The 27,645-nt window shown below is 46.4% G+C and overlaps 1 protein-coding gene across 1 annotated transcript; it reads right to left on the bottom strand.

Annotated features, from left to right (window-relative positions):
• Window positions 1-1,472: 1,472 nt before the first annotated feature.
• On the bottom strand, window positions 1,473-27,645 carry MUC13 (mucin 13, cell surface associated). Its single transcript, XM_040605237.1, has 19 exons — window positions 27,405-27,645; window positions 24,102-24,155; window positions 23,266-23,319; window positions 21,072-21,125; window positions 20,253-20,306; window positions 19,157-19,210; window positions 18,060-18,113; window positions 16,963-17,016; window positions 15,544-15,582; window positions 14,756-14,875; window positions 13,687-13,793; window positions 12,052-12,110; window positions 10,522-10,667; window positions 9,089-9,214; window positions 7,849-7,963; window positions 6,669-6,706; window positions 4,493-4,580; window positions 3,267-3,480; window positions 1,473-2,446 (listed from the first exon to the last, which is right to left on the bottom strand). Exons 1-19 carry the CDS (start codon window positions 27,460-27,462, stop codon window positions 2,396-2,398), a joined length of 1,539 nt encoding a protein of 512 aa, XP_040461171.1. The 5' UTR covers window positions 27,463-27,645; the 3' UTR covers window positions 1,473-2,395.

The following is a 27,645-nucleotide window of genomic DNA, read 5'->3' as shown; positions in this document are numbered from 1 at the left end:
AGTCTGCCGTAGAAAGAAGGGCGGGAGGGGGTATCCGAGCAAAAGCAGCCAGCTGAACAAAGTAAAAGTCTGAGCATCATGACTTCTTGCCATTTGTTCTGCATGTATCCCACACACTTTTCAGTGTCTCACCCCACTGCAGACTCCCCAGAGTGTTCTGCTGGCAGCAGAACCTCTTCCTGCTGCTAAAAAATTCAGGAAAAAGGGGAAAAGGAAAGGATTCAGCAGAGGGAATAGAAGCAGGGAGGCATCTCCTTTGCCCAGGAAATGGTGGGAATCCACAGGGCTCAAAGTAAAAAAGGAGGGGGCAGCAGGCATGGGGGGCCACACATCAGTGAAACTGTTGGGAAAGGGAGCTGGTCCCCCTTGTAGGGATTTTCTAGCTGGAGGAAGGATAGGGCCTGTCCATCTCTGGGGCTAAGGGTAGCCACCATACCTTGCTTGGCTCCTCACAGGTGAGTACTCTCAGAGGAAAAGTCAAGAAAATAGGACCAAATCTCCACCATTCTTTGAATAAGTGTCCTGAATAGCTAAATCCAGCTAGCCTTGCTCACATGGAGTAGAAGTCATCTTGTGCACGTTGAGATGCTCACAAAGAGTGGAGGCCTGGACTCCTACAGACACCTGCTAACAGCAGATGCTCTGCAGCCAGTGACAGCAGCAGAGGGGACAGGAGACAACTAGAAGAAACAAACAGCAAAACCCCAGGAAAACAACAGAGAGAAAATTGCACCTTTTCTCACCAGGCTTTTTCTGAACTACTGCTTATTCCAGGCAGTTCAGAGAAAGGAAGGTCTGTCTTCTTTTGCTAGAGAAGCCACCTGAGAAAGATCAGAACCATTTAACTGCTAGTTTTGGACCATAACTGGTGAGCAGGAGCTAGTTTTGATCACTGAAAGCACTGGAACAACCCATCTGCATGCACATCCTTGTAACCTCTACAGCCACATATGGTGTTCTCTACCACTGACTCCTAAACTTACCATTGACACTCGGTTTTCAGCTGTGTGACATTAACAGACCCATATGCACAAAGCTGCCATCACAGAAAGCAGCTTGTCCCACATTTTCAAAGGAGAGCCAGCTGCACTAACTACACAGTTCCCACCGAAAACAATCACAGAAAATTGTTGTCAGCCTTACAACAATAAACATTTTAGCTTCATTATGATTTAATGATACTTTTGATTGGAACCTCTGAGTGAACGCTGGGTGCTGATGCAACCAGTCTGTGTGTACTTGCCTTTAAACTCTGTACAAGTTTGAATATAAAATAGTCTCTGGAATTGTAAAAAAACCCCCAATTATACCACTGTGCAGCAACGTAAGAAAGACTTGGTACTGAGAAACAATAAAGTTTAATGGGAAAAGTTAATCTGGATATATAAAAACCAAACCACAAAATATAACATGGAATTAAACAATGCTTTAAAAGAACTTAACCTATAAATATATGTACATATTTGTGAATATATATATTATATATATAAGGAAATGTTATTGCTAGTCAATAGATAATGCACACTTAGTAAAGTATGGTAAAATGTGAATTCTTTTACAGACAGGTTTATTAAGTGTATATTAGAAATAAAGAAAACCCACAACCCTAAGATCATTCAATCTAAACTTAAAGAGTGTAAAGGAGAAAAAAAAAAAAAAAAGCTAACACTTTCCACAGGAGCTGAGAATGTAAAATCAATGTAGTCTGCGAGATGGAGAACAGTAGTGTTTGTTTGACAATACGATACTGTTTCTTGTCATTGTATTGGGAAGGAAGGCTGTGTAAAAGGTCAGGCAAGTACCATTGTCTCACACAACGCATGTCAGCAGAGATCTGAACAGAATGCTTTTAGATAGGAAATACTGAGGGGTTGAGGAGGGAAAAAGACTATCTGATATAGTAAAGAAAAACAGGTTAGGTTCTTATGAAACACAGTTTTGCCCTGCCCAAAGCCACGCGGGCTGCCTGCAGCTGAAACAGAGCGAACACAAATACAGGCAAAGCTCTGGGTGGTCACGCTTTTCAGCAGCACATATTGCCTGGACTATCTTCCAGAAGAGTTAAAAAACAACAGGGTTAAGATCCTGGTACCATGTCTACACTCACTTTCTTGTCAAAGTACTGACCCTCCTGAAAAGAGTCTAATGTGTATTGAGGTCCACTGGTTCTTTTAAAAGTCCTCTTCGTCTCCCTACCCTCTGTTTCATTTTTCCCTTATTTTAGAGTTGTCCAAGTTTCAAGCAAGGGTCTTCCTTTAGAAAATCTTCACAGTGTCTGGGGTTATGGACTTTGTTGTCTCTTCTGCTGAAGTAACTGCATTGGTGAGAGGCTGTGAAACTCTTCGGTCTGACCTATTGTCGCAGTTGTCATCCATCCTTCTACCGCTCTGGTCACTCAGTATCTGCTCTGCATCCTAAAGCCCTCAGGCTCCCGTGATACTTCGTACTATAGAGAATTTGGACAAGAAAAGAAAAGAAATAAAGAGTAGCTCTGGGTGTGAAAGCTCCTTTCTCAGACTAGTTCAGCATGGAGCACACTGCACACGACAGCCCTCTCTGTCTGACACGCCAGCCCTCAGGGAAAACCCAACAGGCAGATTTTCACCAGTGAAAACTGGGCATCTTTGGGACATTAGATATGCCAAAATCCACATGAATCTGATCAACCATCTACCTAAACAGATGTTCTTCTTCTCCTAAGTGGCAGCTTTTTAGAAGCTGGTTGTTGGGGTTTTTTTTCCCTAAACATCTGGTTTCTGTGAGCTAGGCAGTGGCAGAGCAGGTGGGAGGACACCGTCCCTCTGGGCAGCTGTGCCAGCTTAAGCTGACTGAATCTTGCATGAGGCTGCAACTGGAAGCACTGATGCAGCACTACAGCTGGCACAAAGCACAGGCTGCAACAGCCTGTGGCGCTTGCATGCACCTGTGCTGAGGGATGTGTTTGCTTGATGCAGACAAATGTCTTATGACACAGAAGAGTGCTGGGCAGCCAGACTGTTGCTTTGACCCTTGCTTCTCACATATCCCTCCTGTGACTTGAGGATGACTACTGGGGCTTTAGAAAGGTCTTCATAAGATAAATGCTGATCTCTGTGTTAGGGGAATTTTTTTCAGCTGCAGCTGCTGTTGTTTGGGTACCTTTATATCACTTTGGCCTTCTAGATCAAGGGAGAATGGACACAGTGGAGTTTAGGTTCCAACAGCATCTGTAGCCCACAATGCTACAGTTCAGGAACATAATTCCTGTAGGCCTGTGTGAAACTTACCAAATCATCATAATCCCTCTCTGGAAAACGTCTTCTATTTGCAGAACGCATCTCATAGGGGTTGTTTGGCTGGTACCCTGGGTTCGCATGGCCAGAAGTTGTCTGGACTCTGGGGAACATCGTGGTCTGTCTATCATCAGCATCAAAGGTATTTTTTTTGGAATATCCTGACTTTATCAGGTTTTTCTTTTCAGGATCTTGTTTGTGTCTGGCTCTTCAGAGGAAATGAAAAAAACAAAAGGAGGTTTTAAAAGACCTTTTAGTGTGTCTTACTAAGTCCAACTTACTGAGCTGTCCACTCCCACCTTATTTTGAATGCTCGGTCCTGTTCTGAAACATGAACAGATTTTTCTAGCATACTTACTGCAAAACCCTCGTTATCAATGATAGAGTACAAAGTTTGACATGTCTTATCACAGGTGGGGCTAAGTTGCTAGGAGAGGTGGAAAGGGACTTTGGCCTCTTCCAACTAGTCCCTAGAGTGAAGGAGTTTCCTTAACCACCAATAGCTCCAACCATCTATTCAGAGGCAGAAATGAAGAAAAGTTGCCCTTGTGCCTGCAGCCAAAGCTGGACACCCAAATGATGCATTTGAACTGTCTGTGATCACAAGTCCATCCATCACACACACTCAGCACCAGCTGGTGCACCTGTTGCCAAGCTATGCCTGCTATGGGTGGTCTTGTAGGCATCTTTACCTGGACAGCACTGAGAGCAAAGGCAGAGAAGCTACTTGAGTGCTTCTACACTTAACGTGTGGAAAGAAGCGAGGAGGTGTAACTGCAATTGGGATTTTGCCAGTACATAGGGAACAGAAAACTTAAAGAGACTCTTGGCTGGAAATGCCACCTGTATCGAGCTGAAAGAGGCATGCCAGGTCTGAATTTGGGCCACAGAGTCTTCTGATATCAGTCTCTGATTCTTCAGTCTCATCCAGATGCCATATCAGTACTGGCTAGAGCAGGATTAGGATTAATGGGTCAGGATCTATGTTTTGAAGACTTGGCTAAAGCTTTCATAGTTGAATTCAGAACAAGGAAATAAATACTTCTGGGAAGAGCACACCAGCAAAACCATATTCCAATGGCTACATGACTTAAATTAACTTGTCTGCCCAACTAGGCATACAACCACATTCACAGCTCTGCCCCTACCTAAATTTCTGTTTAGTTCCCTACAAACATGCAGTGATGCAGCTTCTATTCAATTGTAAGGAATACTCTTACCTTACTGAAACAACAGAGATCGCTATCACTAAACATAGGATAACGGCTCCAAACACTGTACCCACTATTATAAGGATGAGTTCACTATCTGGGGAAAAAAAACAAAACAAAACCAAACAAGTAGCATTAATTGAAAACTCATGGTAAATATTGAAAACCAAGTCCTGTCCCTGTCCTCTTATGAAGACAGAAAGAAAGAAAAATATTATTATTCATTTCCCAGTCTCCTGGTGCTGTCTCAGTACAACTGTCTGTGGACACAGAAAAATGTGCATTAGGGAATTGACGGGCATTAAAGACTGTCTCTTCTGGATGGCTATTTTGATCCCAGCTCAGGTGTCTAATCCCATCCACTGTGTGGCTTCGCACATAGTTACAGCTGAAAGACAGGAACAACTGGAGGGTGTAGGAGTTGTTTGAAACAGTATTGCTGGTAAAATGTGTAGTTAGGTGTTAAATAGGCTCTTCCCTGCCCTAAGCACATAAGGCACACTGATTTCAGGTGTCTATTATGTGGCATTATGAACACTGCCTAAATATCCCATACATGAATAAATATTTGGAAGGAAAATTAGTTTTCACTGATCTTGCTGGAGAACAAGGGTGACTAAGGGAGGAAGATGTGGAGTCTGTATATCTTCCTTCAACAGTGAATGGAATTGCTTAAACATAGTCTTAGCTCTGTGTAGCCACGGTAAGAAAAAAAAAAGAAAAAAAAAATTGTATCCTACAGGGCATAATTTCAAGACAAGGGTGTGCAGAGTAAGACAGTCTCTTGAGCTACCCAACCTTACTGGTGGTACCTATTTGAAGATCCCAGTCTGGATTTGTGAGTTTGCCATTTAATAGACTGAATGCCTGTACTGGAGATACACAACACGAAACTACCAACTGTGCTGTTACCAGCAGAACCATCCAGCACATTGAATCATAGGGACATAAGACGGACAACAGGGCATATGATTTCTTGAAAGAACATTATGCCAAGCATGTGTAAAAGATCCTTGATTATTGTTCAGCAAACTTTTTACCTCAGTACCCACCGAGTGCCACATGGAGAAGATGAGGCTATTAATGGAGTTTATTATTAGCAAGTCCCAAATTTGTGTTTAAATTCACAATGTGTTGATTTTGTGCCAATTTAGCGTTTTCTTTTGCTTTATGAAAAAGGCCTTAAAATCCCCAAAACTTTCTCTCAAAAAACATGTTCCATATGATGAAAAACATCCTTCCTGCCAAACATTTACACCTGGGCACATTCACTGTGCTGCACGACAACTACCACTAGCCAGTCTCCAAAACTTTTAGGCAAAACCAGAAGAAAACCCTTGAAGATCTCATAACTGCAGACACAGGTATGTTAAATGTGTGTTTAAGAATGCAGCAGTGTGAGACTCTGAACAGCCACATGAAAATATACCTTTTCCTTGAATAAAGCCAAAGGAGTTGTGAGAAGTGAAGAACCATAGCTGTTTGTTTTCCAGCATGCCTTTTACTGTATTAGATGTTCTGAGTTTAGGCACATGCAAACATTAGAAGACGTGACTAATATCCTCTCCTAATCTGTGTGGTGGTGGAAACGGGTGAAGGTGCAGTGAACAGCTGCAAAATTAACTGGGGAGAGGGAAAACAGTTTGGAAGGCCCATCTGGTTAGCTTGTCCGCATGATTACGGTTAGGGGAATACACAGTCGGGGCCATCATCTCTTCACCGGTGTAGAGTACTAGTAGTACCATGCAGTGCTTGCAAGGTAAATCACAAAGGAAAACCAGTGGTTGGACATAAAGCAGAAACATTTCAAATGAGAGTAACCACTGTTGTTTTAATAGGGAGAGTGATTAATTGCAGGAGAAACTAATCCATTAGTGGTGCTGAGTTCAGCAGTGCATGTCTTTAGATGAGGACTAAATGCTTTTCTGTGTTTGACTAAAAACTACTTCGCTTAATGCAGAGGTCATTAGAGGAAATGCTACTGTCTGTCTGAACACAAGTTTCAAGAAGGATTTTCCACAACAGTGGAATTTCACTCATTTTTTTTTAACGTTTTCCTGCTATCAATACAGGACGGTGGCACCACTAAAGGCTACTACTTGTTATTTTCATTATTGCAGGCAGATTAAACATTACTGGGTATTTTTCCATGCTATAATTGAAAATCAGAAAATCTTGTACTTACTGTCTTTGCAGTTCTCCCCAGAGTAGCCTATAGGACAACTACATGAGAGAAAAGGAAAAAAAAAAAAAAAAAAAAGGAAAGAAAGAAAAGAAACATAATGTCATGAAGCAGATAATCTTTAAGGTCCCTTCCAACCCAAACCATTCTATGATGCTATGATTCAAAACAACAGTATATTTCCACCTTTTATCAGCAATTTCTTCACAGGGTGTGTTAGTTACAGGTTTCCTCTGTAATGCTATCTTAATATTGAATTCTTTAGTTTCATTAGTAGAGTAAAACAATCTGAGATTTTTCAGACTCATTGGTGAGCTGGGCACTCAGAGTTTCAGGTTCTTAGCCTGAAAAATGTTAAAAGCACCTAATTTCTCCAAAGAACTAAGCCCTATACCTCTGAGCCACTTGGTACTGCTACCCACCATCTTTATCAAAAGTCTCAATGTAAGGACTGGCAGATCTTTATCTTCCTCTCATACTAGTTTCTTATATTTAAAATATATTGACTTTATGGTAAGAAGTGTTGAGCATGTAGCAGCAATAATTACAAAAAGAGCTGAATTAATTGATATGGGGAATAAGGTCCCTCTACTTATCCGTGGGAGCAAAGCAACACCAGCCAATTGCTCAACTTCACCAGCAAATAACACTGCTCTGTTCTGTTATCCTGAACTGACAGAAATACCCACAGAGAAAACCAAGATGAAATAACATAGGTCTGACAGTTATCTGGAAACAGAGTCTCTACTGATGTCAGTGGAAACATCCCAGAAGTTTGAGGGAATACTTGCTGTAATGTGCATTGCTTACTAAACACTTCATCATACCAGTGCCTATGGCTCAATTACTCTGAAGAAATAGTTTACATTCATGTGGGGAACCCACAAAATAAGCATGAAGTAGTTTATCCTTTTCACATCTGTGAGCCACACAGATGAACTTGGATCTCTTTGACTTTCCTCTGAGATATTATGAGTGCACACCAACAGCTAATGCCAAGCAGTTAAAATGCCATAACTGGTGACACCAGGGGAATTTGTCCACCTGCTAACCAGCTTAGGCACCTCTCTGGTTCACATTGCTGCAGCCTGTTTGTCTAGATTGAGGGTGACCCAGTGTTAGATGTTCTTCATCCCTATCTCTGCCTAGAACACAGGAACTCAAGAAAGAGCTGAGTACTCACGGTACACATTTTTGATCCTTCTTTTCAAAATCAGGCTTGCATTTGCATGTTGGAACACCATTTTCTTCTTTTGCACAGTACTCGTTTTCTTCTGCAGAACAGTCTTTACTGCAAACTGTATTTTCAAAGGGAAAAAAATACAGAGTGAATTGCAAATAGCCCCCAAATCAACATTGGGGAAAATCCTCCACCACCCCACCCCCTTCCTTTTTTGTTTGTTGCACTGTAAACACACACAACTTTGTAGTGCTTCAAAGCACCAGAATGGCTTTTTTAGGGCTATACATATATAGAACAGAAACTGAAATACAAAAGGACAAAAGCAGAAGTAAACAGGCTTTGTTTAAAACCATCCAGCTTCATCGGAATGGAAATCTGGCTAAGCTGCATCTTACATAGGCAGGCAATGACCTGCAGTTTGGTCTCACAACAGATGATTTGTGTTGCAGCTGATCTAAAACTGTATCAGGTTTAGGTTAGGGGCCACAAAGGCCTACAATGGATCACATCTCACTGGCCTTTACTGTAGCCAGCTTTCATGATTTTATCATGAGTGTTTCCAATATCTGTTGTTTTTCTTAAAATCTCCTATCTTAGACTGTTTTTTTTCTGTAGTGTGAAAATTTTAAGTTTTGTAAAATAAGGTACATCTCAGGGCTATATATAGTGGAGGATAGCTACAAATATAAACAGAGTACTCATGAGAAGACTCAAAATCAGCAAGCAAATAAAACCCCAACAACTAACAATTCCTAAAAATCACATAAATCATTCTTCTCATAAAATCCTATCTAAACACAGGTAATCCAATCCTAGAACCACCAACAAGGGACAGAGCTTTAACAGATCATTGTAGTGCACCATGCGACTTCCAGTTCTGCCAGTGTCCCTGTAGCTGCCTCCAGGCAGCATGTAGAGTTTGTTCCCAAAATATGTCCTAACAGAGAAGGCTGTGAGTGTAGGATTCAATTCTTAGCAAGAATTTAACAATGCATTTAAAGAGTTGTCGACTCGCTGGTTTCAGTGGTAATTTTCTCAGGCTTTAGTAATTTATTCTACTGGAATAGAATAATGGATGTGTTTAAAGTTAAACATGAGAATGTTTCTATGGCTTCCTTAATAAGACACACATTCCCTGATTTTTAGAGTCAGTACATTTGCAGAACACCCTTTTCAAAAAGAGACTGAGACAGGGAATAGCCGGGTTAGCCTTTCAGGGATAAAGTGGCAAGGTTCTTACCTGAACAAGAACGATCATCCCATTCTGTCTTTGAGAAACTACTTTTGCATGTGCATTTTGGAAACTGACCTTCTTCGCAGTCTGTGGTTTGATCATCACAGAGAAAAACAGCACAATATGTTGTAGCTTTAAAAGAGAAACAGTCAGGAAGCAAACTGAGTACTAATAATATTGTTTCATAGAAAGCAGTGCAATTGTTCAGTAAATCATAAACCAATTATTTAGCAATCCTGAAAAAAACACTTGTAAGTCCTTTTTGGGGGACATCAATACTGCAGGCATTTGAACAGCCCTTTCTTTTCCCTTGCTCTTTATGAGTTAAGGTCTTGTTCCCATCACATCATCTGACCTTCTGTTTCTCAGCCTCCTGTAACTGCCTCCTTCCTGCTTCCCAGCCCACAAAGAGGGAAATTCTACCCAAGAGTTCATATTCCGAACACTTACATTCTGACTCTCTTTATATATAAAAAAAACCCCCAGCACTATTCCCTCAGTTTTTTCTACAGCTGAACTGTGAGGCCCAGATCCCATACAGTTCTATATAGATATAAATATTTATGGGTATGCAGCTCGTTTCATGAGCAATATTAGTATGCTGTTTGCCCAGCATGTTTAGATCTGTGTCCCAGTGGTGGGAATGGTTTGCACACCTCAGTGGGTGGCATGCAGTGAAGTGATATGGTTGCACTGGTGCTTTGTGAGCTCTCAGGTTTTTCTTATTTCCCCTCACGTTTAGGACCAACACACAGGGAATGTCATAGTTGAGGTGGATACAGTCACCTTCAGGGACCAAACGTAAGCTATAAGCCATGAAATGGACTCCTTTAATTACTAGTTATACCTTTTGTAAAATCTGTTTTCAAAATAGGAGCATATTATTAAAAAAAAGGGAGGGAGAAAAAAATCTGTATTCCATTTAGAAAATCATTTTCCAAGTATTACACTTTCAGTAACACAAGACCTTACTGGTTTAGACCAATGAATCACTTAGGTCAGTAGCTAATCAGTGGGCCCTCATTTCAATTGCCATGGTTAATTATGGAAGCTGAAGTCTAAAGAGAGTTTCATCCTATTTTGCCAGTAAAATTCTGGCTTCCTCTCACAAGCACAATTTATGTCTCCATATATTTTGTCTGGATTTTTCCAGCCACTTAATACTCAGCAAGTTAAAATCAACATGCCATTGCTTACTTGGGAATAAGTATTTTCCTTCTCTTCTTTACACAGGAAGCAGAAAGCCTTAATAAGACAAAAAAGCCCAGCAGTGAATGGTTGTCTTCAAAATTACGTAAGATTGAACACTCAGTTCCTAAAAATCAACAAGTCTTATGCTCTGATGGGCTTTGCGGCACACAGAAATGTTCTAACCAGCTTTGAAGATAGGAACCTCTGCTTCTACAGTTTATTTACACCCACAGTAAGGAATTACATACCTGTGTAATGAGAGACATAGGTCAAATATTCTGTTGCAGTATTTATTGCAGAAGTAACTGTGTCGTTGTTTACAGTTGAGTTCTCCTTAAACAGGTTTATCACTGTTACACGTACTGAAACAGCAGCTCTTATTTCTTGTAGAGGTCTGAAACAGTACAGATAGCATCCTTTTAAAGTCTCATACAATCCATCTGGATAGCAAGCTAGGGGCAAAGACAAGAGAAGATTTCTGCCAGACCTCCCTCTCTCCCCTGGCTTCTTTCATCTCATAATGTAGGTAGTTGCTAAGACACCTGAAAAGAAGTTCAAGTCTTGCTTAGGAATACATTAATGACCATCTTTCCAGTAGATCCTGTTGAGTTTAACGCTAACAACATCACTCCTTTGTGTGGCAACTGGTATCTTTTTGTACTGGGCTAACCTCAAGCTGGCTGCAGCGTGGAAGGCATCATCTGTTAAACCCTAACTTTTACATGCTCTCATAAGCCTGTGGTGTCATCCAGTCATGACATGGAGAACCCATTCTGAAGTGTGGTGAGGCTAATTCAAGGTATGACTGCAATGAATTCAGAAGGGTCTGTTTGCAGTGTAGAGCTCTCTGTGCTAACTGCATGCTAGCTGGGTTGGGATCAGCAGGACAGCAACATCCCTGGGGTGAGGTGGAGAACAGCACCAACTGCCCTGTTCTTCAGCTGAACTTCGTGCTGCTGGGATGCACACACATATACCTGTAAGTGATAGGTTGCTGTAATGCCTTAAGATGTTACTGTGCCCCCTGTATTTGTCACAACCACTCTGCTGGAAGTTACTGCCCTAACAACTCACAACAGTCTGCTTAACTGCTTAATCCATGGGGTTTGCTGAAAGGGTTTACACTGCTGTGTGCACTAGCATCCCAGGTTTTGCTTGATGTGGGTTAGGGAGCACTCATAGAGAGGCTAGCAGAGCTCTGGGGACAGTAACCTGTAACAGATGGGAATGGAAAGAGAGGGACATCTTACAGTGTCTGCGTAGATCAGCAAAGGACCTATGCCCACAGCTACAGTCACCACAGCCCATTCAATAACATCTCTGCTCAACCTGCCATCAGGAGAGAGCAGCAAATGCATAGCAAAATGCAGTGACCTTCTGTAACGAGGGTGTTTCTTCAATTGAACTGGGACTCCAAATTGGACCTCTTCATAGGAACCTCAGTTAACTGTTACAATTTCAGAGACAGGTCAGATATCACAGGGACTGCTAGTTATAGCACATATATAGTGCTATACCCTACAAGGTGCTAGAATTGGGACATCCACTGTGGAGCTGTCTCAGCCAGCCCACTTCACAGACATATTGGAAATCCATGGGGTAAAAATGAGGACAGCATCCCAGAAACTTCAAAAATATGAAAAGAATGTCCTCCTTAAACAGAAGGAATATTGAACTCATCCCATATCCTTTCCTGAACGGAGTACTCCATGGGAAACAGATTAAAATAGGGTGTGTGGGAAGCATGTACTGTGCAAAAACCAAACTGGCAAACTTACTGAATTTCCACGATGACAGTCTGTACAAAGCCTGTTAAACCCTGGAAGGCATTCTGAAACTATAAAAGATAAATTAATTGGAGTTAAAGGCAAGCAGAAACATAGACTAAAATCATGTGAGCCACTGAGTCCTCAGCTAGAAAGTTTTAATTCAGAAATTGCTACTATAGGCACAAATAAAGCAAGCAGATCTGTCACATCCATTGCGTAAGGCATTGCAGAAGAGGAGCAGTGGGGTGGTGCTGTAGAACAAGGAGTATGAGAGGGCACTGGAGGAATGGAGAGACACGAGTTGCATGAGTGTCAGGCAGTTCATTAGGGTTGACTGGCTGGATAGCTACAGGTACTACCTTGCAGGCTCATTGCTTAGAAAGGTGTCTCCACAGTACCAACCTACATCCAAGTAGAGAGAAGAGGGAGAAATAGGCAACCTTATAGATGGCATGTGTCTCTAAGGTACAGTGAAGTTGGATTGTCAGGGGTCAGTCTTGCAGGGAGAAGTACAGCACTGACGAAAGCACTGGGGGTTGGATGGGGTCACTGAAAAACTCACTGTCACAAGGGAAAAGCCAGTGGAGGCAGCCACCTCCAACTGCCACACAAGCAGGAGGCACCGTAAGAAAAGGATTAAGATGTCTAAGGCAACTGAGATGAAAGATAAACTACTCTTCTTTGTAATGAAATGAAAATAATTTTCTATGCTATTTTCATTTTTGCATACTATTACATATCTATTCTAGTGCTACATATCATACATATTTGAAGCCATGTCATGAAAAAATGTTGAACAGAAGAATTGAGGAAAATATTTTTAAACATTGTGGAGGGACAATTTTTGGTTACTTTCTGGTAAAACATTCATAGGAAGCAATAAAATAACATAAAAATTTGATAACCATTTTTTATGAATTCTGATTAATATTTGAATATTTTTTATCAGCTGTCTGGTAGAGTTGCATACATCTTCTCCCTTACTTCCAGAAAGCAACATAAGCAAATCCACTTGTTTCAACATGGCAGTATAAATTAAACTGTTCATCTTATTTCTCCAGGAAATCCATTACCAGATTTTATCTACAATCATAGAATGCTCGAAATGTGTAATATCCATTTCACTAATAGTATTTAAATATTAATACTGGTGTGCTTATGGAAGAGACTTATTATTTAGGTATTTTGACACAGCTGGACAACCATTCTGAAAACTTTGTGCTGTGTGGAAATGCTAACTTTCTTTAAAAAAAAAAAAATGCTCATTTTTACTCAGTATTACTGAACCCTCAGCAAACAGCAGAGATCAGAAACTAAATGGGTTGGAAAACTTTGCTCAACCCTATGGCTTCTGGAGACAGCATGGTACTTCCCAGAATAGAAGTGGCACAAAAAATGCGGATGTTACATACTTCAGGTACATCGCTTCACTTCAGTAAGAGCCATGCATGTATCATCTGAGGTAAAAATTTAAGTCTTCTATGAATAGGTCTAAACTAGTGTGAAGCATTCTTTGAAAGAAGTAAATTTCTCAAGTGAAATTATTCTAGGCTCCACATTAAAGGCAGCGTCTATGCCCACTGTCTGCATGACATTCAGGATAGCATTAAACATACAGGGGGGAAAAATACCATCATCACTCACCAATACTGTTATATTTTCGTACACCTCCTCATACTGCGCGGAATTTACAATTTGAAGACTACTACTGTAAAGTCTTTTCAGTGTAATGACTCCTGGGAATATTTTCCCTGGAATGATGAAATTCGAATTATTTGATTAATAAAGAATATTAATTAATTAGAAACCATTCAAGTAAGTTGTGTTTCACATTACAGTTCTTCAGACTTCAGAGATGGGGAAATACAATGCAGAAATCAATCTGCTTTTTATGTTTTTTTCCCCCATATACTGGACAAATCAGTATGGGACAAATGTTTACTCAATCAATTCAGCTACAATGAGGGACATACTCTGGCTACCTGGAAAGCAAGCAGAATCCTGGGCTCAACCAAACTGGCCAGACTATGAAACTGTATAGTGTGAAACTGTAAGCATGGAGCATGGTCTGAATCTAACAAAAGACTCCAACTGAGCTGTTACAGCATTTAGTGAGAAAATACATAAAGGACTGCAACTTCGCAGCCACTAAGCAGCTAATGTGGTTCACCATATCTGAGAAAGCAATTCAGTGTCTACCTGCTTCTTCAGGGTCACAAGTAAATTTGAGAATCCTGCTTGCTGGCACTTTGAGATGCCCCGTTTGCTCACAGGTTTGGCCTCCAGCAGCATCTCAGAAATGCATTTCAACAGGACTGTGGAGTGTTTAGCCACAGAGAACATCAAAACAGGTGTTCAGAGGTCTTCACAGGTTTGGGTCTCTTTTAAATCCTGACCATTAATACTGATTCAGGTTTATACTTGCATTTTTCTCCTGCTTTTCACTCATTTTAATCCCCAGCAGCCCTGACAGAGAACTCCACCTTCTTTTCCTAGCACATTAACTTCTTTGGCTGTTACTGTTTTGTGAGATAACAATCTAGGTCATTGTAGCAGTGGCTGTCTCCAAAGCAAAGCACTGTTCAGCAGTCACTTTCCCAGACTGATTATGTTTTCAGTTATAACATGAGAACAAGGGATATGGCAAAATAAATTTACCTAGGCAGCTATCTTTGAAGTAACTAAAAATATAGACTGTCCTTCTGCGACTCACCTCTGTAACAATCCTTGTTGCTGTAGTAGAATCCATATTGGCACTGGCAGATAAAACTGCTATTTAAAGCAATACATTTAGCTAATGCTTTTCCACAAGGGTCTCCGCTGCAGAAGTCCTCTGATACAAAGATGAAAAATATTGACATCAGGATTTCTATGAAATTGCAATAGCCAGTTCATATATAAAGTAGTTGATATGTTAAATAGTTTATATATACACTTTTGCTAAGGAAAACTAACAGGTACGTTTGATAGAGTATAGATGCAATTAAAGAACACATGGCTATGTCTTGCTTGCTTAGTGTCTATGTAATAGCTCTTCTCTCTACACAATCCAGCAGGATATCATGGTGAGGACACAGAGTAAGGGTAAAATTCATTGTCTGTCGTACTGAGCATCCACAATTTAACTCTTCTTAATACAACTAAAACCAAAACAAACACAAGAAGTATATCAAGGGTTGCCAAATTCAGTGACGAAGTTAGGAAAAGGCAGACTACCACAGCCTGTGTGTCTTCAATACTGTGCTGGTATGTACTTGCCTTATTGTAATACAGTGTCATAGTAGGGTCCTTTACTGCAGATCCATTAATAAAATGAAGGCTCCCAAGTTAATCATTGTAGTATACATACCTCAATAGATATTAGAATATGCTGCTAAGGAATTTGTTGCAGGGCTTGCAGCTGTCACCATAAGATGGCTAATGATATTAACTGACTACTATACCATAACTCTACAGCAGTAAAACTTCACAGGTTTGTGCTGACTGCTGCCTTCTACTTACCTCCTGGAGCTGTTGTTGAAGATGATGCTGTGTCCACTGCTGGAAAAGGGAAAATAACTTGTCAGCCGTGTTAGTGCCTTGGTTACACTAAAGCCGTTGAAGGCAGCGTGATATGATGCCTCAAAACTTTTCCCAAATCTGCTTCTGCCTTGCCCTGTACTTTAGCCAGTGCCTTGCCCTTATTTCCTGCAACCTGTTGCTCAGTGTGATTTACCCTGCTTACCGGTCTGTAATACCTCTTCTCGGGCAACCTGTCTTTCCACTTGATTTGCCTTCTCTCTGCAAATTTTCTCTGTCTGAAAGCTCTGCAGGCTCCGCACATCTCTCCCTCTCCCCTAATGGCAAGTTAGTCATTGCTACCCCAAAACCAGGGCAAGGTTCTTGTTTCCACCCCCGCATCATCCTCAGTGTATCCAGAGAATCCTGTGGCTTATGCCTCTGTACTGAGCCAGCCCAGGACCTTTGCAACTCCAATGTGTTTTAACACTGGGAAGAGTAGTAGCGCTACAAGAAGACTTCCAGCTAATCCTTCCTGGAAAATCATCCTGTAAGAAGCTAACCTAGACTCATCTACAGCAAAAAGAAAGAGACATTTTTTTTTTCAAAGATGTGAAAGCAAATAAACCAGAAGAAAGAAATATAGAGAGCAGTAGCACATTAGAATAATCTCTAGTGTATTTTAAATGCAATTTTTTATAGGGTATGCTGTTTGCCTAAAATGGTCACAGTCATATTTTCTTTAAGTAATTATATATTCTGTAAGGATTTTAGAGTATATATTTCATATTTGTACATAATGTATCCGTTTATAAGTAATTAACGGTTATATTTCAATATATATTATAAATCAGGTGGTAATTACAGTTCTCTTACAGGTCACCAAACTCTTCTATCACCCTGCAAGCTTTCTTTCACTTAAATCTATATGTGTGTTCTCATAGATGAGGCAGAGATTTTATGTGCAAAAGGGAAAAATACAGTAACTGTCATCATACCCCCAGAAGTGAGAAGGAAAATACACCAGGAAGTTCCATTGTCTAGGAGACTCATCTCCAGACACTGTGTTTCCAGAGTTCCTACTGAACACAAATTCTTTTACGCAGGAAAAGACCCCCAACAAGATAGCAACAAAGCTTGTGAAATCAAGCCCAACAATCTCCCCTTGCGGCAAAGGCCAGCAGGAAAAAGTGGAGAGCAGGCATGGGCACAGACCAGGGGCTTTTCATGTCCCCTGGAACATCCAGCTGGGATGGGGCTTATATGAGCATGGACGATTCCTGGGATACACCACTCCTTGGGACCCAGCCACCGCCCTGGGCACTCAGGCCCATGCCATTATGTGATACTAAATCCTCCCTGAGACTGAGTTACTCCAGCCTGTCCCCAGAAGGGGATGGCCTGCGGCTTTTGGCTCCTTACCTGTAGTTGCTGGGGGTGTTCCAGGCAGGGTAGAATTTGCTTCCGTGTTGTTTCCTGGGGAACGGAAAGGAGGAGAGATGGTAACGCTGCTTAGCCATGTGTGGAGGAAAAGTCTCGTGGCACCCTGTGTGTGCAGGACAACCCCTGAGCAGGTAAGTGGGGGACCTGTGTGGGGCTCAGCAGCCCAAGCCCTGGGCAGCCTTGCCCTGCCCCTGGGCTGTCCCTGGCCATGACACCTGTGCAGTGTGATGTGTCCGCGGCCCCTGCTCCCCACATCCCAGGGCTTGAGGACATACCACACACAGGCAGTGTATTGGCCCCAGCTGGCCACGGCCAACTCAGCCCCAGCACACGCCTGTGTCCTTGCAGGAAAGCTCCCTCAGCCCACCCGAGGCAGTGCCACATGCCTGGGACCAGCTACCAGCACAGGTCAAGGGATGCCAGCAGACTGCGTACAGCCAGCGTGACAGGAAAGCAGGGTGCTGGCAAGAAGGATGCACCTGCCCAAGGCCACCATGGAGGAGGACTGAGCAGGTGAGCAGGCTTCCCCTCCTCAGGTGACCCCAGCAGGAGCTTTGATCCACCTGGATGACGCTACCCAGCACCATGCTGGGACAGGCAACTTGGCCAGATATGGGGGATTCCCAGCAGGGATTCTCTGGGCTCCACGGCCATGGGCACTGACTACTGCCCCATGCCGCTATGTGAAGCATCTCCCTCTCTGCCTGTGCTCCATCAAGCCACAGGAACAACTGCCTGCAGGGTGCCATCCCTGACTTGCCCTGGGCACCCGCTCTGCAGGGATCCTCTTGCACCTGGCACTGGTGCAGAAGCAAAGGCAGCAAGCAGGAACAGAGCAACCTCTTCAAACCTTCCCCAACACTTTTCCCTTGCAGCAAAGGCCGCCAGGGAAAGAGGGAAGAGTGAAGAGGATTCACAGCCTGCATGTGGGCATCTTTGCCTCCCCTGGGAGAGGAACCCGGGGAAACCCTCCCAGGGAATCGCATCTCTGCCTGGGGGGGCTGCAGAGCTCCCTGAGACTGAGTTACTCCAGCCTGTCCCCAGAAGGGGATGGCCTGCGGCTTTTGGCTCCTTACCTGTAGTTGCTGGGGGTGTTCCAGGCAGGGTAGAATTTGCTTCCGTGTTGTTTCCTGGGGAACGGAAAAGAGGAGAGATGGTAACGCTGCTTAGCCATGTGTGGAGGAAAAGTCTCGTGGCACTCTGTGTGTGCAGGACAACCCCTGAGCAGGTAAGTGGGGGACCTGTGTGGGGCTGAGCAGCCCAAGCCCTGGGCAGCCTTGCCCTGCCCCTGGGCTGTCCCTGGCCATGACACCTGTGCAGTGTGATGTGTCCGCGGCCCCTGCTCCCCACATCCCAGGGCTTGAGGACATACCACACACAGGCAGTGTATTGGCCCCAGCTGGCCACGGCCAACTCAGCCCCAGCACACGCCTGTGTCCTTGCAGGAAAGCTCCCTCAGCCCGCCCGAGGCAGTGCCACATGCCTGGGACCAGCTACCAGCACAGGTCAAGGGATGCCAGCAGACTGCGTACAGCCAGCGTGACAGGAAAGCAGGGTGCTGGCAAGAAGGATGCACCTGCCCAAGGCCACCATGGAGGAGGACTGAGCAGGTGAGCAGGCTTCCCCTCCTCAGGTGACCCCAGCAGGAGCTTTGATCCACCTGGATGACGCTACCCAGCACCATGCTGGGACAGGCAACTTGGCCAGATATGGGGGATTCCCAGCAGGGATTCTCTGGGCTCCACCGCCATGGGCACTGACTACTGCCCCATGCCGCTATGTGAAGCATCTCCCTCTCTGCCTGTGCTCCATCAAGCCACAGGAACAACTGCCTGCAGGGTGCCATCCCTGACTTGCCCTGGGCACCCGCTCTGCAGGGATCCTCTTGCACCTGGCACTGGTGCAGAAGCAAAGGCAGCAAGCAGGAACAGAGCAACCTCTTCAAATCTTCCCCAACACTTTTCCCTTGCAGCAAAGGCCGCCAGGGAAAGAGGGAAGAGTGAAGAGGATTCACAGCCTGCATGTAGGCACCTTTGCCTCCCCTGGGAGAGGAACCCAGGGAAACCCTCCCAGGGAATCGCATCTCTGCCTGGGGGGGCTGCAGAGCTCCCTGAGACTGAGTTACTCCAGCCTGTCCCCAGAAGGGGATGGCCTACGGCTTTTGGCTCCTTACCTGTAGTTGCTGGGGGTGTTCCAGGCAGGGTAGAATTTGCTTCCGTGTTGTTTCCTGGGGAACGGAAAAGAGGAGAGATGGTAACGCTGCTTAGCCATGTGTGGAGGAAAAGTCTCGTGGCACCCTGTGTGTGCAGGACAACCCCTGAGCAGGTAAGTGGGGGACCTGTGTGGGGCTCAGCAGCCCAAGCCCTGGGCAGCCTTGCCCTGCCCCTGGGCTGTCCCTGGCCATGACACCTGTGCAGTGTGATGTGTCCGCGGCCCCTGCTCCCCACATCCCAGGGCTTGAGGACATGCCACACACAGGCAGTGTATTGGCCCCAGCTGGCCACGGCCAACTCAGCCCCAGCACACGCCTGTGTCCTTGCAGGAAAGCTCCCTCAGCCCGCCCGAGGCAGTGCCACATGCCTGGGCCAGCTACCAGCACAGGTCAAGGGATGCCAGCAGACTGCGTACAGCCAGCGTGACAGGAAAGCAGGGTGCTGGCAAGAAGGATGCACCTGCCCAAGGCCACCATGGAGGAGGACTGAGCAGGTGAGCAGGCTTCCCCTCCTCAGGTGACCCCAGCAGGAGCTTTGATCCACCTGGATGATGCTACCCAGCACCATGCTGGGACAGGCAACTTGGCCAGATATGGGGGATTCCCAGCAGGGATTCTCTGGGCTCCACGGCCATGGGCACTGACTACTGCCCCATGCCGCTATGTGAAGCATCTCCCTCTCTGCCTGTGCTCCATCAAGCCACAGGAACAACTGCCTGCAGGGTGCCATCCCTGACTTGCCCTGGGCACCCGCTCTGCAGGGATCCTCTTGCACCTGGCACTGGTGCAGAAGCAAAGGCAGCAAGCAGGAACAGAGCAACCTCTTCAAATCTTCCCCAACACTTTTCCCTTGCAGCAAAGGCCGCCAGGGAAAGAGGGAAGAGTGAAGAGGATTCACAGCCTGCATGTGGGCGCCTTTGCCTCCCCTGGGAGAGGAACCCGGGGAAAGCCTCCCAGGGAATCGCATCTCTGCCTGGGGGGGCTGCAGAGCTCCCTGAGACTGAGTTACTCCAGCCTGTCCCCAGAAGGGGATGGCCTGCGGCTTTTGGCTCCTTACCTGTAGTTGCTGGGGGTGTTCCAGGCAGGGTAGAACTTGCTTCCGTGTTCTTTCCTGGGGAACGGAAAAGAGGAGAGATGGTAACGCTGCTTAGCCATGTGTGGAGGAAAAGTCTCGTGGCACTCTGTGTGTGCAGGACAACCCCTGAGCAGGTAAGTGGGGGACCTGTGTGGGGCTGAGCAGCCCAAGCCCTGGGCAGCCTTGCCCTGCCCCTGACACCTGTGCAGTGTGATGTGTCCGCGGCCCCTGCTCCCCACATCCCAGGGCTTGAGGACATGCCACACACAGGCATGTCCTCAAGCCTGTCCTGAGGCCAACCCAGCCACCAGCACACACTTGTCTCCTTGCAGGAGAGCTCCCTCAGCCCGCCCAAAGCAGCAGCTCATGGGCAGGACCTTCTGCCAGAGCAGGCTGAGGTCACCCATCAGCCTGTGAACGTGTTGCTCATAGTGGCCTGCTTGGCAGCACTGTTTTGGGAAAACCGTGAAGCAGCAGCTGATTGTGCCTGCATGGCAGCACGTGTGGAACACGTGCGTGTGCTGCGGCCTCTTCAATGACACAAAGGCACCCAGCAGCAGGGAACGGAGAGGCCCAAATCATCACCAATACTTTCCCCTTGCCGCAAAGACCAGGATGGCCAGAGAAGGAAGGCAGCAGAGGAGATGGATCTGGAGCTCTGCAACTTCACCTAGGAGAGGAACCCGGGGAAAGCCTCCCAGGGAATCGCATCTCTGCCTGGGGGGGCTGCAGAGCTCCCTGAGACTGAGTTACTCCAGCCTGTCCCCAGAAGGGGATGGCCTGCGGCTTTTGGCTCCTTACCTGTAGTTGCTGGGGGTGTTCCAGGCAGGGTAGAACTTGCTTCCGTGTTCTTTCCTGGGGAACGGAAAAGAGGAGAGATGGTAACGCTGCTTAGCCATGTGTGGAGGAAAAGTCTCGTGGCACCCTGTGTGTGCAGGACAACCCCTGAGCAGGTAAGTGGGGGACCTGTGTGGGGCTCAGCAGCCCAAGCCCTGGGCAGCCTTGCCCTGCCCCTGGGCTGTCCCTGGCCATGACACCTGTGCAGTGTGATGTGTCCGCGGCCCCTGCTCCCCACATCCCAGGGCTTGAGGACATACCACACACAGGCAGTGTATTGGCCCCAGCTGGCCACGGCCAACTCAGCCCCAGCACACGCCTGTGTCCTTGCAGGAAAGCTCCCTCAGCCCGCCCGAGGCAGTGCCACATGCCTGGGACCAGCTACCAGCACAGGTCAAGGGATGCCAGCAGACTGCGTACAGCCAGCGTGACAGGAAAGCAGGGTGCTGGCAAGAAGGATGCACCTGCCCAAGGCCACCATGGAGGAGGACTGAGCAGGTGAGCAGGCTTCCCCTCCTCAGGTGACCCCAGCAGGAGCTTTGATCCACCTGGATGACGCTACCCAGCACCATGCTGGGACAGGCAACTTGGCCAGATATGGGGGATTCCCAGCAGGGATTCTCTGGGCTCCACGGCCATGGGCACTGACTACTGCCCCATGCCGCTATGTGAAGCATCTCCCTCTCTGCCTGTGCTCCATCAAGCCACAGGAACAACTGCCTGCAGGGTGCCATCCCTGACTTGCCCTGGGCACCCGCTCTGCAGGGATCCTCTTGCACCTGGCACTGGTGCAGAAGCAAAGGCAGCAAGCAGGAACAGAGCAACCTCTTCAAATCTTCCCCAACACTTTTCCCTTGCAGCAAAGGCCGCCAGGGAAAGAGGGAAGAGTGAAGAGGATTCACAGCCTGCATGTAGGCACCTTTGCCTCCCCTGGGAGAGGAACCCGGGGAAAGCCTCCCAGGGAATCGCATCTCTGCCTGGGGGGGCTGCAGAGCTCCCTGAGACTGAGTTACTCCAGCCTGTCCCCAGAAGGGGATGGCCTGCGGCTTTTGGCTCCTTACCTGTAGTTGCTGGGGGTGTTCCAGGCAGGGTAGAACTTGCTTCCGTGTTCTTTCCTGGGGAACGGAAAGGAGGAGAGATGGTAACGCTGCTTAGCCATGTGTGGAGGAAAAGTCTCGTGGCACCCTGTGTGTGCAGGACAACCCCTGAGCAGGTAAGTGGGGGACCTGTGTGGGGCTGAGCAGCCCAAGCCCTGGGCAGCCTTGCCCTGCCCCTGGGCTGTCCCTGGCCATGACACCTGTGCAGTGTGATGTGTCCGCGGCCCCTGCTCCCCACATCCCAGGGCTTGAGGACATACCACACACAGGCAGTGTATTGGCCCCAGCTGGCCACGGCCAACTCAGCCCCAGCACACGCCTGTGTCCTTGCAGGAAAGCTCCCTCAGCCCGCCCGAGGCAGTGCCACATGCCTGGGACCAGCTACCAGCACAGGTCAAGGGATGCCAGCAGACTGCGTACAGCCAGCGTGACAGGAAAGCAGGGTGCTGGCAAGAAGGATGCACCTGCCCAAGGCCACCATGGAGGAGGACTGAGCAGGTGAGCAGGCTTCCCCTCCTCAGGTGACCCCAGCAGGAGCTTTGATCCACCTGGATGACGCTACCCAGCACCATGCTGGGACAGGCAACTTGGCCAGATATGGGGGATTCCCAGCAGGGATTCTCTGGGCTCCACGGCCATGGGCACTGACTACTGCCCCATGCCGCTATGTGAAGCATCTCCCTCTCTGCCTGTGCTCCATCAAGCCACAGGAACAACTGCCTGCAGGGTGCCATCCCTGACTTGCCCTGGGCACCCGCTCTGCAGGGATCCTCTTGCACCTGGCACTGGTGCAGAAGCAAAGGCAGCAAGCAGGAACAGAGCAACCTCTTCAAATCTTCCCCAACACTTTTCCCTTGCAGCAAAGGCCGCCAGGGAAAGAGGGAAGAGTGAAGAGGATTCACAGCCTGCATGTGGGCGCCTTTGCCTCCCCTGGGAGAGGAACCCGGGGAAAGCCTCCCAGGGAATCGCATCTCTGCCTGGGGGGGCTGCAGAGCTCCCTGAGACTGAGTTACTCCAGCCTGTCCCCAGAAGGGGATGGCCTGCGGCTTTTGGCTCCTTACCTGTAGTTGCTGGGGGTGTTCCAGGCAGGGTAGAACTTGCTTCCGTGTTCTTTCCTGGGGAACGGAAAAGAGGAGAGATGGTAACGCTGCTTAGCCATGTGTGGAGGAAAAGTCTCGTGGCACCCTGTGTGTGCAGGACAACCCCTGAGCAGGTAAGTGGGGGACCTGTGTGGGGCTGAGCAGCCCAAGCCCTGGGCAGCCTTGCCCTGCCCCTGGGCTGTCCCTGGCCATGACACCTGTGCAGTGTGATGTGTCCGCGGCCCCTGCTCCCCACATCCCAGGGCTTGAGGACATGCCACACACAGGCATGTCCTCAAGCCTGTCCTGAGGCCAACCCAGCCACCAGCACACACTTGTCTCCTTGCAGGAGAGCTCCCTCAGCCCGCCCAAAGCAGCAGCTCATGGGCAGGACCTTCTGCCAGAGCAGGCTGAGGTCACCCATCAGCCTGTGAACGTGTTGCTCATAGTGGCCTGCTTGGCAGCACTGTTTTGGGAAAACCGTGAAGCAGCAGCTGATTGTGCCTGCATGGCAGCACGTGTGGAACACGTGCGTGTGCTGCGGCCTCTTCAATGACACAAAGGCACCCAGCAGCAGGGAACGGAGAGGCCCAAATCATCACCAATACTTTCCCCTTGCCGCAAAGACCAGGATGGCCAGAGAAGGAAGGCAGCAGAGGAGATGGATCTGGAGCTCTGCAACTTCACCTAGGAGAGGAACCCGGGGAAAGCCTCCCAGGGAATCGCATCTCTGCCTGGGGGGGCTGCAGAGCTCCCTGAGACTGAGTTACTCCAGCCTGTCCCCAGAAGGGGATGGCCTGCGGCTTTTGGCTCCTTACCTGTAGTTGCTGGGGGTGTTCCAGGCAGGGTAGAACTTGCTTCCGTGTTCTTTCCTGGGGAACGGAAAGGAGGAGAGATGGTAACGCTGCTTAGCCATGTGTGGAGGAAAAGTCTCGTGGCACTCTGTGTGTGCAGGACAACCCCTGAGCAGGTAAGTGGGGGACCTGTGTGGGGCTCAGCAGCCCAAGCCCTGGGCAGCCTTGCCCTGCCCCTGGGCTGTCCCTGGCCCCATGCCTTATTGGTGTCATGGTTTTTCTTGTAGTGCTTTTCCCACTCCAAAACGTTTGGCTCCTTCCCCCCAACAGCAATTTTGTACCCTTCTTGCCTTTGTCCTCCAGGTGATTTTGGCACACCAAGCTGCCAACACACATTTCTCCTTGCAGGAAAGTTCCCTGTGCCTTCCCAAGGGAGCAGGACACTGCCATTCCTCGTTGCCTGAATAGGGTAAGGGGCATTCCTTTTGCTAGCGAACATGTTGCAGGTTTAGAGGTAGCAGAGCTCTTGTCCAACCTAGTGCCACTGTTGCTGCCTTCTCTTGCTATGTCAATTTGCTTTTCTCATCCCTTAAACAAACAGTGCTTTTACCATCATGCATCTGCAGTAGCTGCACTGATTTTAATTTGATGTTATATGACATTGCACTCCACAGTTAACATGTTCACAGTGACTCTTCAGATTTGTTCTAGACCTCAGCTAAATCCACAAAAAATACTTTTGCTGCAAGATAGAGATATATTGATACTTTCCAGCTATGGAAGATTTTCTCAGGAAAAGCATCATTTAAACCCCTGTACGGACTCCTCCAGAGCAGCAATGGAGGAACGATTGCCTTTGCTAACACCTTCTCCTATGCTGTAACAAATACAACCAGACATTGAAAGCATTGCAATTTTACTCAAAGAATGCATATCCTGCTAAATTAGCATCAGTGGTATCAAGACATATCCAGGACTATGCTGCCATGTGGTTATGACAGTTTAGATTATTTTTTGCTGTTCTTTTCCTTCCTTGTTACAATTCTTTCTGAGTAAAGAGAAACCAGGCTGATACGAGACAAGAGCTGAAGAAAATTTTCCTGACATTTTGGTTTTAGCATTACCTTTACCGTGTTTACTCCTCTAAAGTATTTAATCTGTTTAGGTTTAGGATGTTTATTTTATATTTAAATTGTGTCATTCTTAACTCTCCATATAGGGAATGTTTTGGGATTTTTTTGCCTAGAAGCAAGGAGAACAAATAATAAAACAACATTGTTGATAAGTGTGCGATACTGACAAATGGCCAGTTTGGATGATAAGATCTAAATTTAATCTAAATTAGTTAATATATGAGTTAGGAATAAACATATTTACTTTGAGTTAATGTCATTGCAATCATAATTTAATCTAAGAAATTAACAGCAGGCAGCTGGAAGACTAATGTATTTGTGGCTAAAATTCTTGGCACTAACACACTCATAGTTGTCATATTAAAAAAACATTGCAGATCTCAACAGGCGTTTGAAAAATAGACCCTGCTTTTCAAGAGCTTTGTAGGACTTCAAAAATCCAAAGTGAGGCAAATCCTATAAACTTTTTTATTCTGATCGATAAAGCTGATGTAGAAAAGGCACATCAAAAAGACAGCGCCTGAAGGAATCCATTAGTCTCCTCTACGTGAAGGGGAAACCTGACCAATTGTACCAGTTCTCTGCGAAGTCTTCTGCCTCCACTGGTCATTGAGTCCTATAGGCAGCAGTATTTGTTCCACAGTCAATGTAAAGAAATCTAAATTCTTCCTATAACAATGATAATATGAATCTATACTGGCCACAGGCCATGGTTTTGGAGCATTGTTTAGGCTGCCTTCTCAAACTGGATGTTGGGGCAGTAATCCCTTATAGAGTTCATCTTTGGTGTACAACAGCTGTTAGCCTTGTAGAGGCTCTGGCTAACAGATGTCCAGGTGTACCCTTTGGACTCAGGGAGCATCACGTTCGTGGTGACAGCAGAGCACATGAGCTGCAATTGAACCTTGCTGACGCGCTCGTCAAGGGTAACCTGAGCAAAGGTGGCTATTTTATGGCTCTCCTTGCCTAGACCCTGCCTTATCTGTAAGGGAACAGGATGTGTTAATAGATTTAGACATTCACTACCAAGATAAAGAAATGGATGTTACAACCAGCGTTATGGAATAACAGACATCTGGCTGCTGGGCAGGGCAGGGCCTTTGACAGTACTATTCAAACAGACACATCCTGCAAAGCTTTTACATTTGCTTAGAATGAAAAAGGTTTCTGGGCAGGTCCATCCTGATGCAAAGCCTGCTTCAGTAAGTGAAAGCCTCACATTGCTTTTGGTAGCTCTCGAGTCAAGATTACCCACATCTTGCTGATACCAAACAACTAACAAACTTGAAGATATCTATACTTATAATTTATAGCTAAAAAACAGTCTGTTGCATGTTGTAGACATTGCTGGAAATACATACGTTCACTCAAAGTAGTCAAGAGACCCACAACCATCTGTTACCAGTTGCAAGCTTAACAGCATCAGTGAAGGTCTTAATTTGGCTCATATCTCTGTAACTTTATCTCTGTATTAGCCAGGAGTTCCTGTCCTCTCACAGCTTCATGTCACCACAAAACTCTTCGTACAGTTGCCTTAACTCTACTTCTGCTAACACCTTTGCTCCCTCGTGTCTGTCCCTGACTACCAGGGAGGGGCACGTCTGAGCAGAGGCTCTGGCCCACTACTACGAAGTCTGTCATGATGCCAGAAGCAGCAGTAAGCAGCTTAAGGACCGACACCTGCTCTTGCCGTTTGAATAGACCACGGCGCAGCCCTCTGCCACCCAAGCTGGTGGGAAAGTTCCCATTAATTATTTTCAACATGAGGGAACTCCACAAGCCAGCTCAGGTGGTGCTGCTTCCCAGACGGACTGTGTAAGGAGCCTCTGGCCAGCGGGCCAGCAGCAGCACTCCTTTCCTTGGGTGCTGGGGTGAAACTGTTGCATCTTTTGTTATGACTGTAACAGAGCTTGAATTACCTGGGTGTAGTGTGCAGGTCCGGAAAACTGCTCTTGGAATAGGCTAAATTAGGTTAATCACAAGCACCAGTGATTTTGCATTGTTCCATGAACAAGAAAAACTGTTGGCTCGCAGGGACATTTTTCGTTGTTAATTAATCAAAATCTAGACGTGCTGAATTGTGTACCACCACTGACCTCCAGCCTCAGCAGCTGCTGAAAGTACTAAGCAATCCATTCACTGTCACAGAATAGCTACCCTGATAAATCCCAAAACAGAAGATAGTGTTTCTTACCTTTCAAAAGGCTCAACACCAGGCTGAGCAACACAGCGAGGAATACACAGCGTCTCATTGCTGCCTCTGTCGCTGCTGCTACTTGCTGCTAAACCTCAGAGAAAGTGCTTTTGTCTTCTGGTGTCAGCTCATTTAAGGTTCCAGCCACAGGTAGAGTTCAGCCCCGAGCTGACGTCATGGTGGCAAATGGCAAATGATAAATGCAAGCTAGGTATTTCTTCCTCCTCAGGCTGGGAGGAGA

The sequence above is a fragment of the Falco naumanni genome, chromosome 8 (assembly GCF_017639655.2).
Source record: "Falco naumanni isolate bFalNau1 chromosome 8, bFalNau1.pat, whole genome shotgun sequence".
Classification (NCBI taxonomy): Eukaryota; Metazoa; Chordata; class Aves; order Falconiformes; family Falconidae; genus Falco; species Falco naumanni.
The sequence above is the reverse complement of the archived record's forward strand: the minus strand, read 5'-3'. Positions and strand labels throughout refer to the sequence as shown.

Bases quoted from the DNA above. Each gene is read 5' to 3' on its own strand.
- MUC13 (XM_040605237.1), bottom strand. From the start codon at position 27,462: ATGAGACGCTGTGTATTCCTCGCTGTGTTGCTCAGCCTGGTGTTGAGC. The intron at 14,876-15,543 runs GTAAGTAGAAGG...TCTTTGTATCAG, and splicing joins TTCAACAACAGCTCCAGGAG to AGGACTTCTGCAGCGGAGAC. The intron at 2,447-3,266 runs GTAAGTTTCACA...AATTCTCTATAG, and splicing joins AGAGGGATTATGATGATTTG to TACGAAGTATCACGGGAGCC.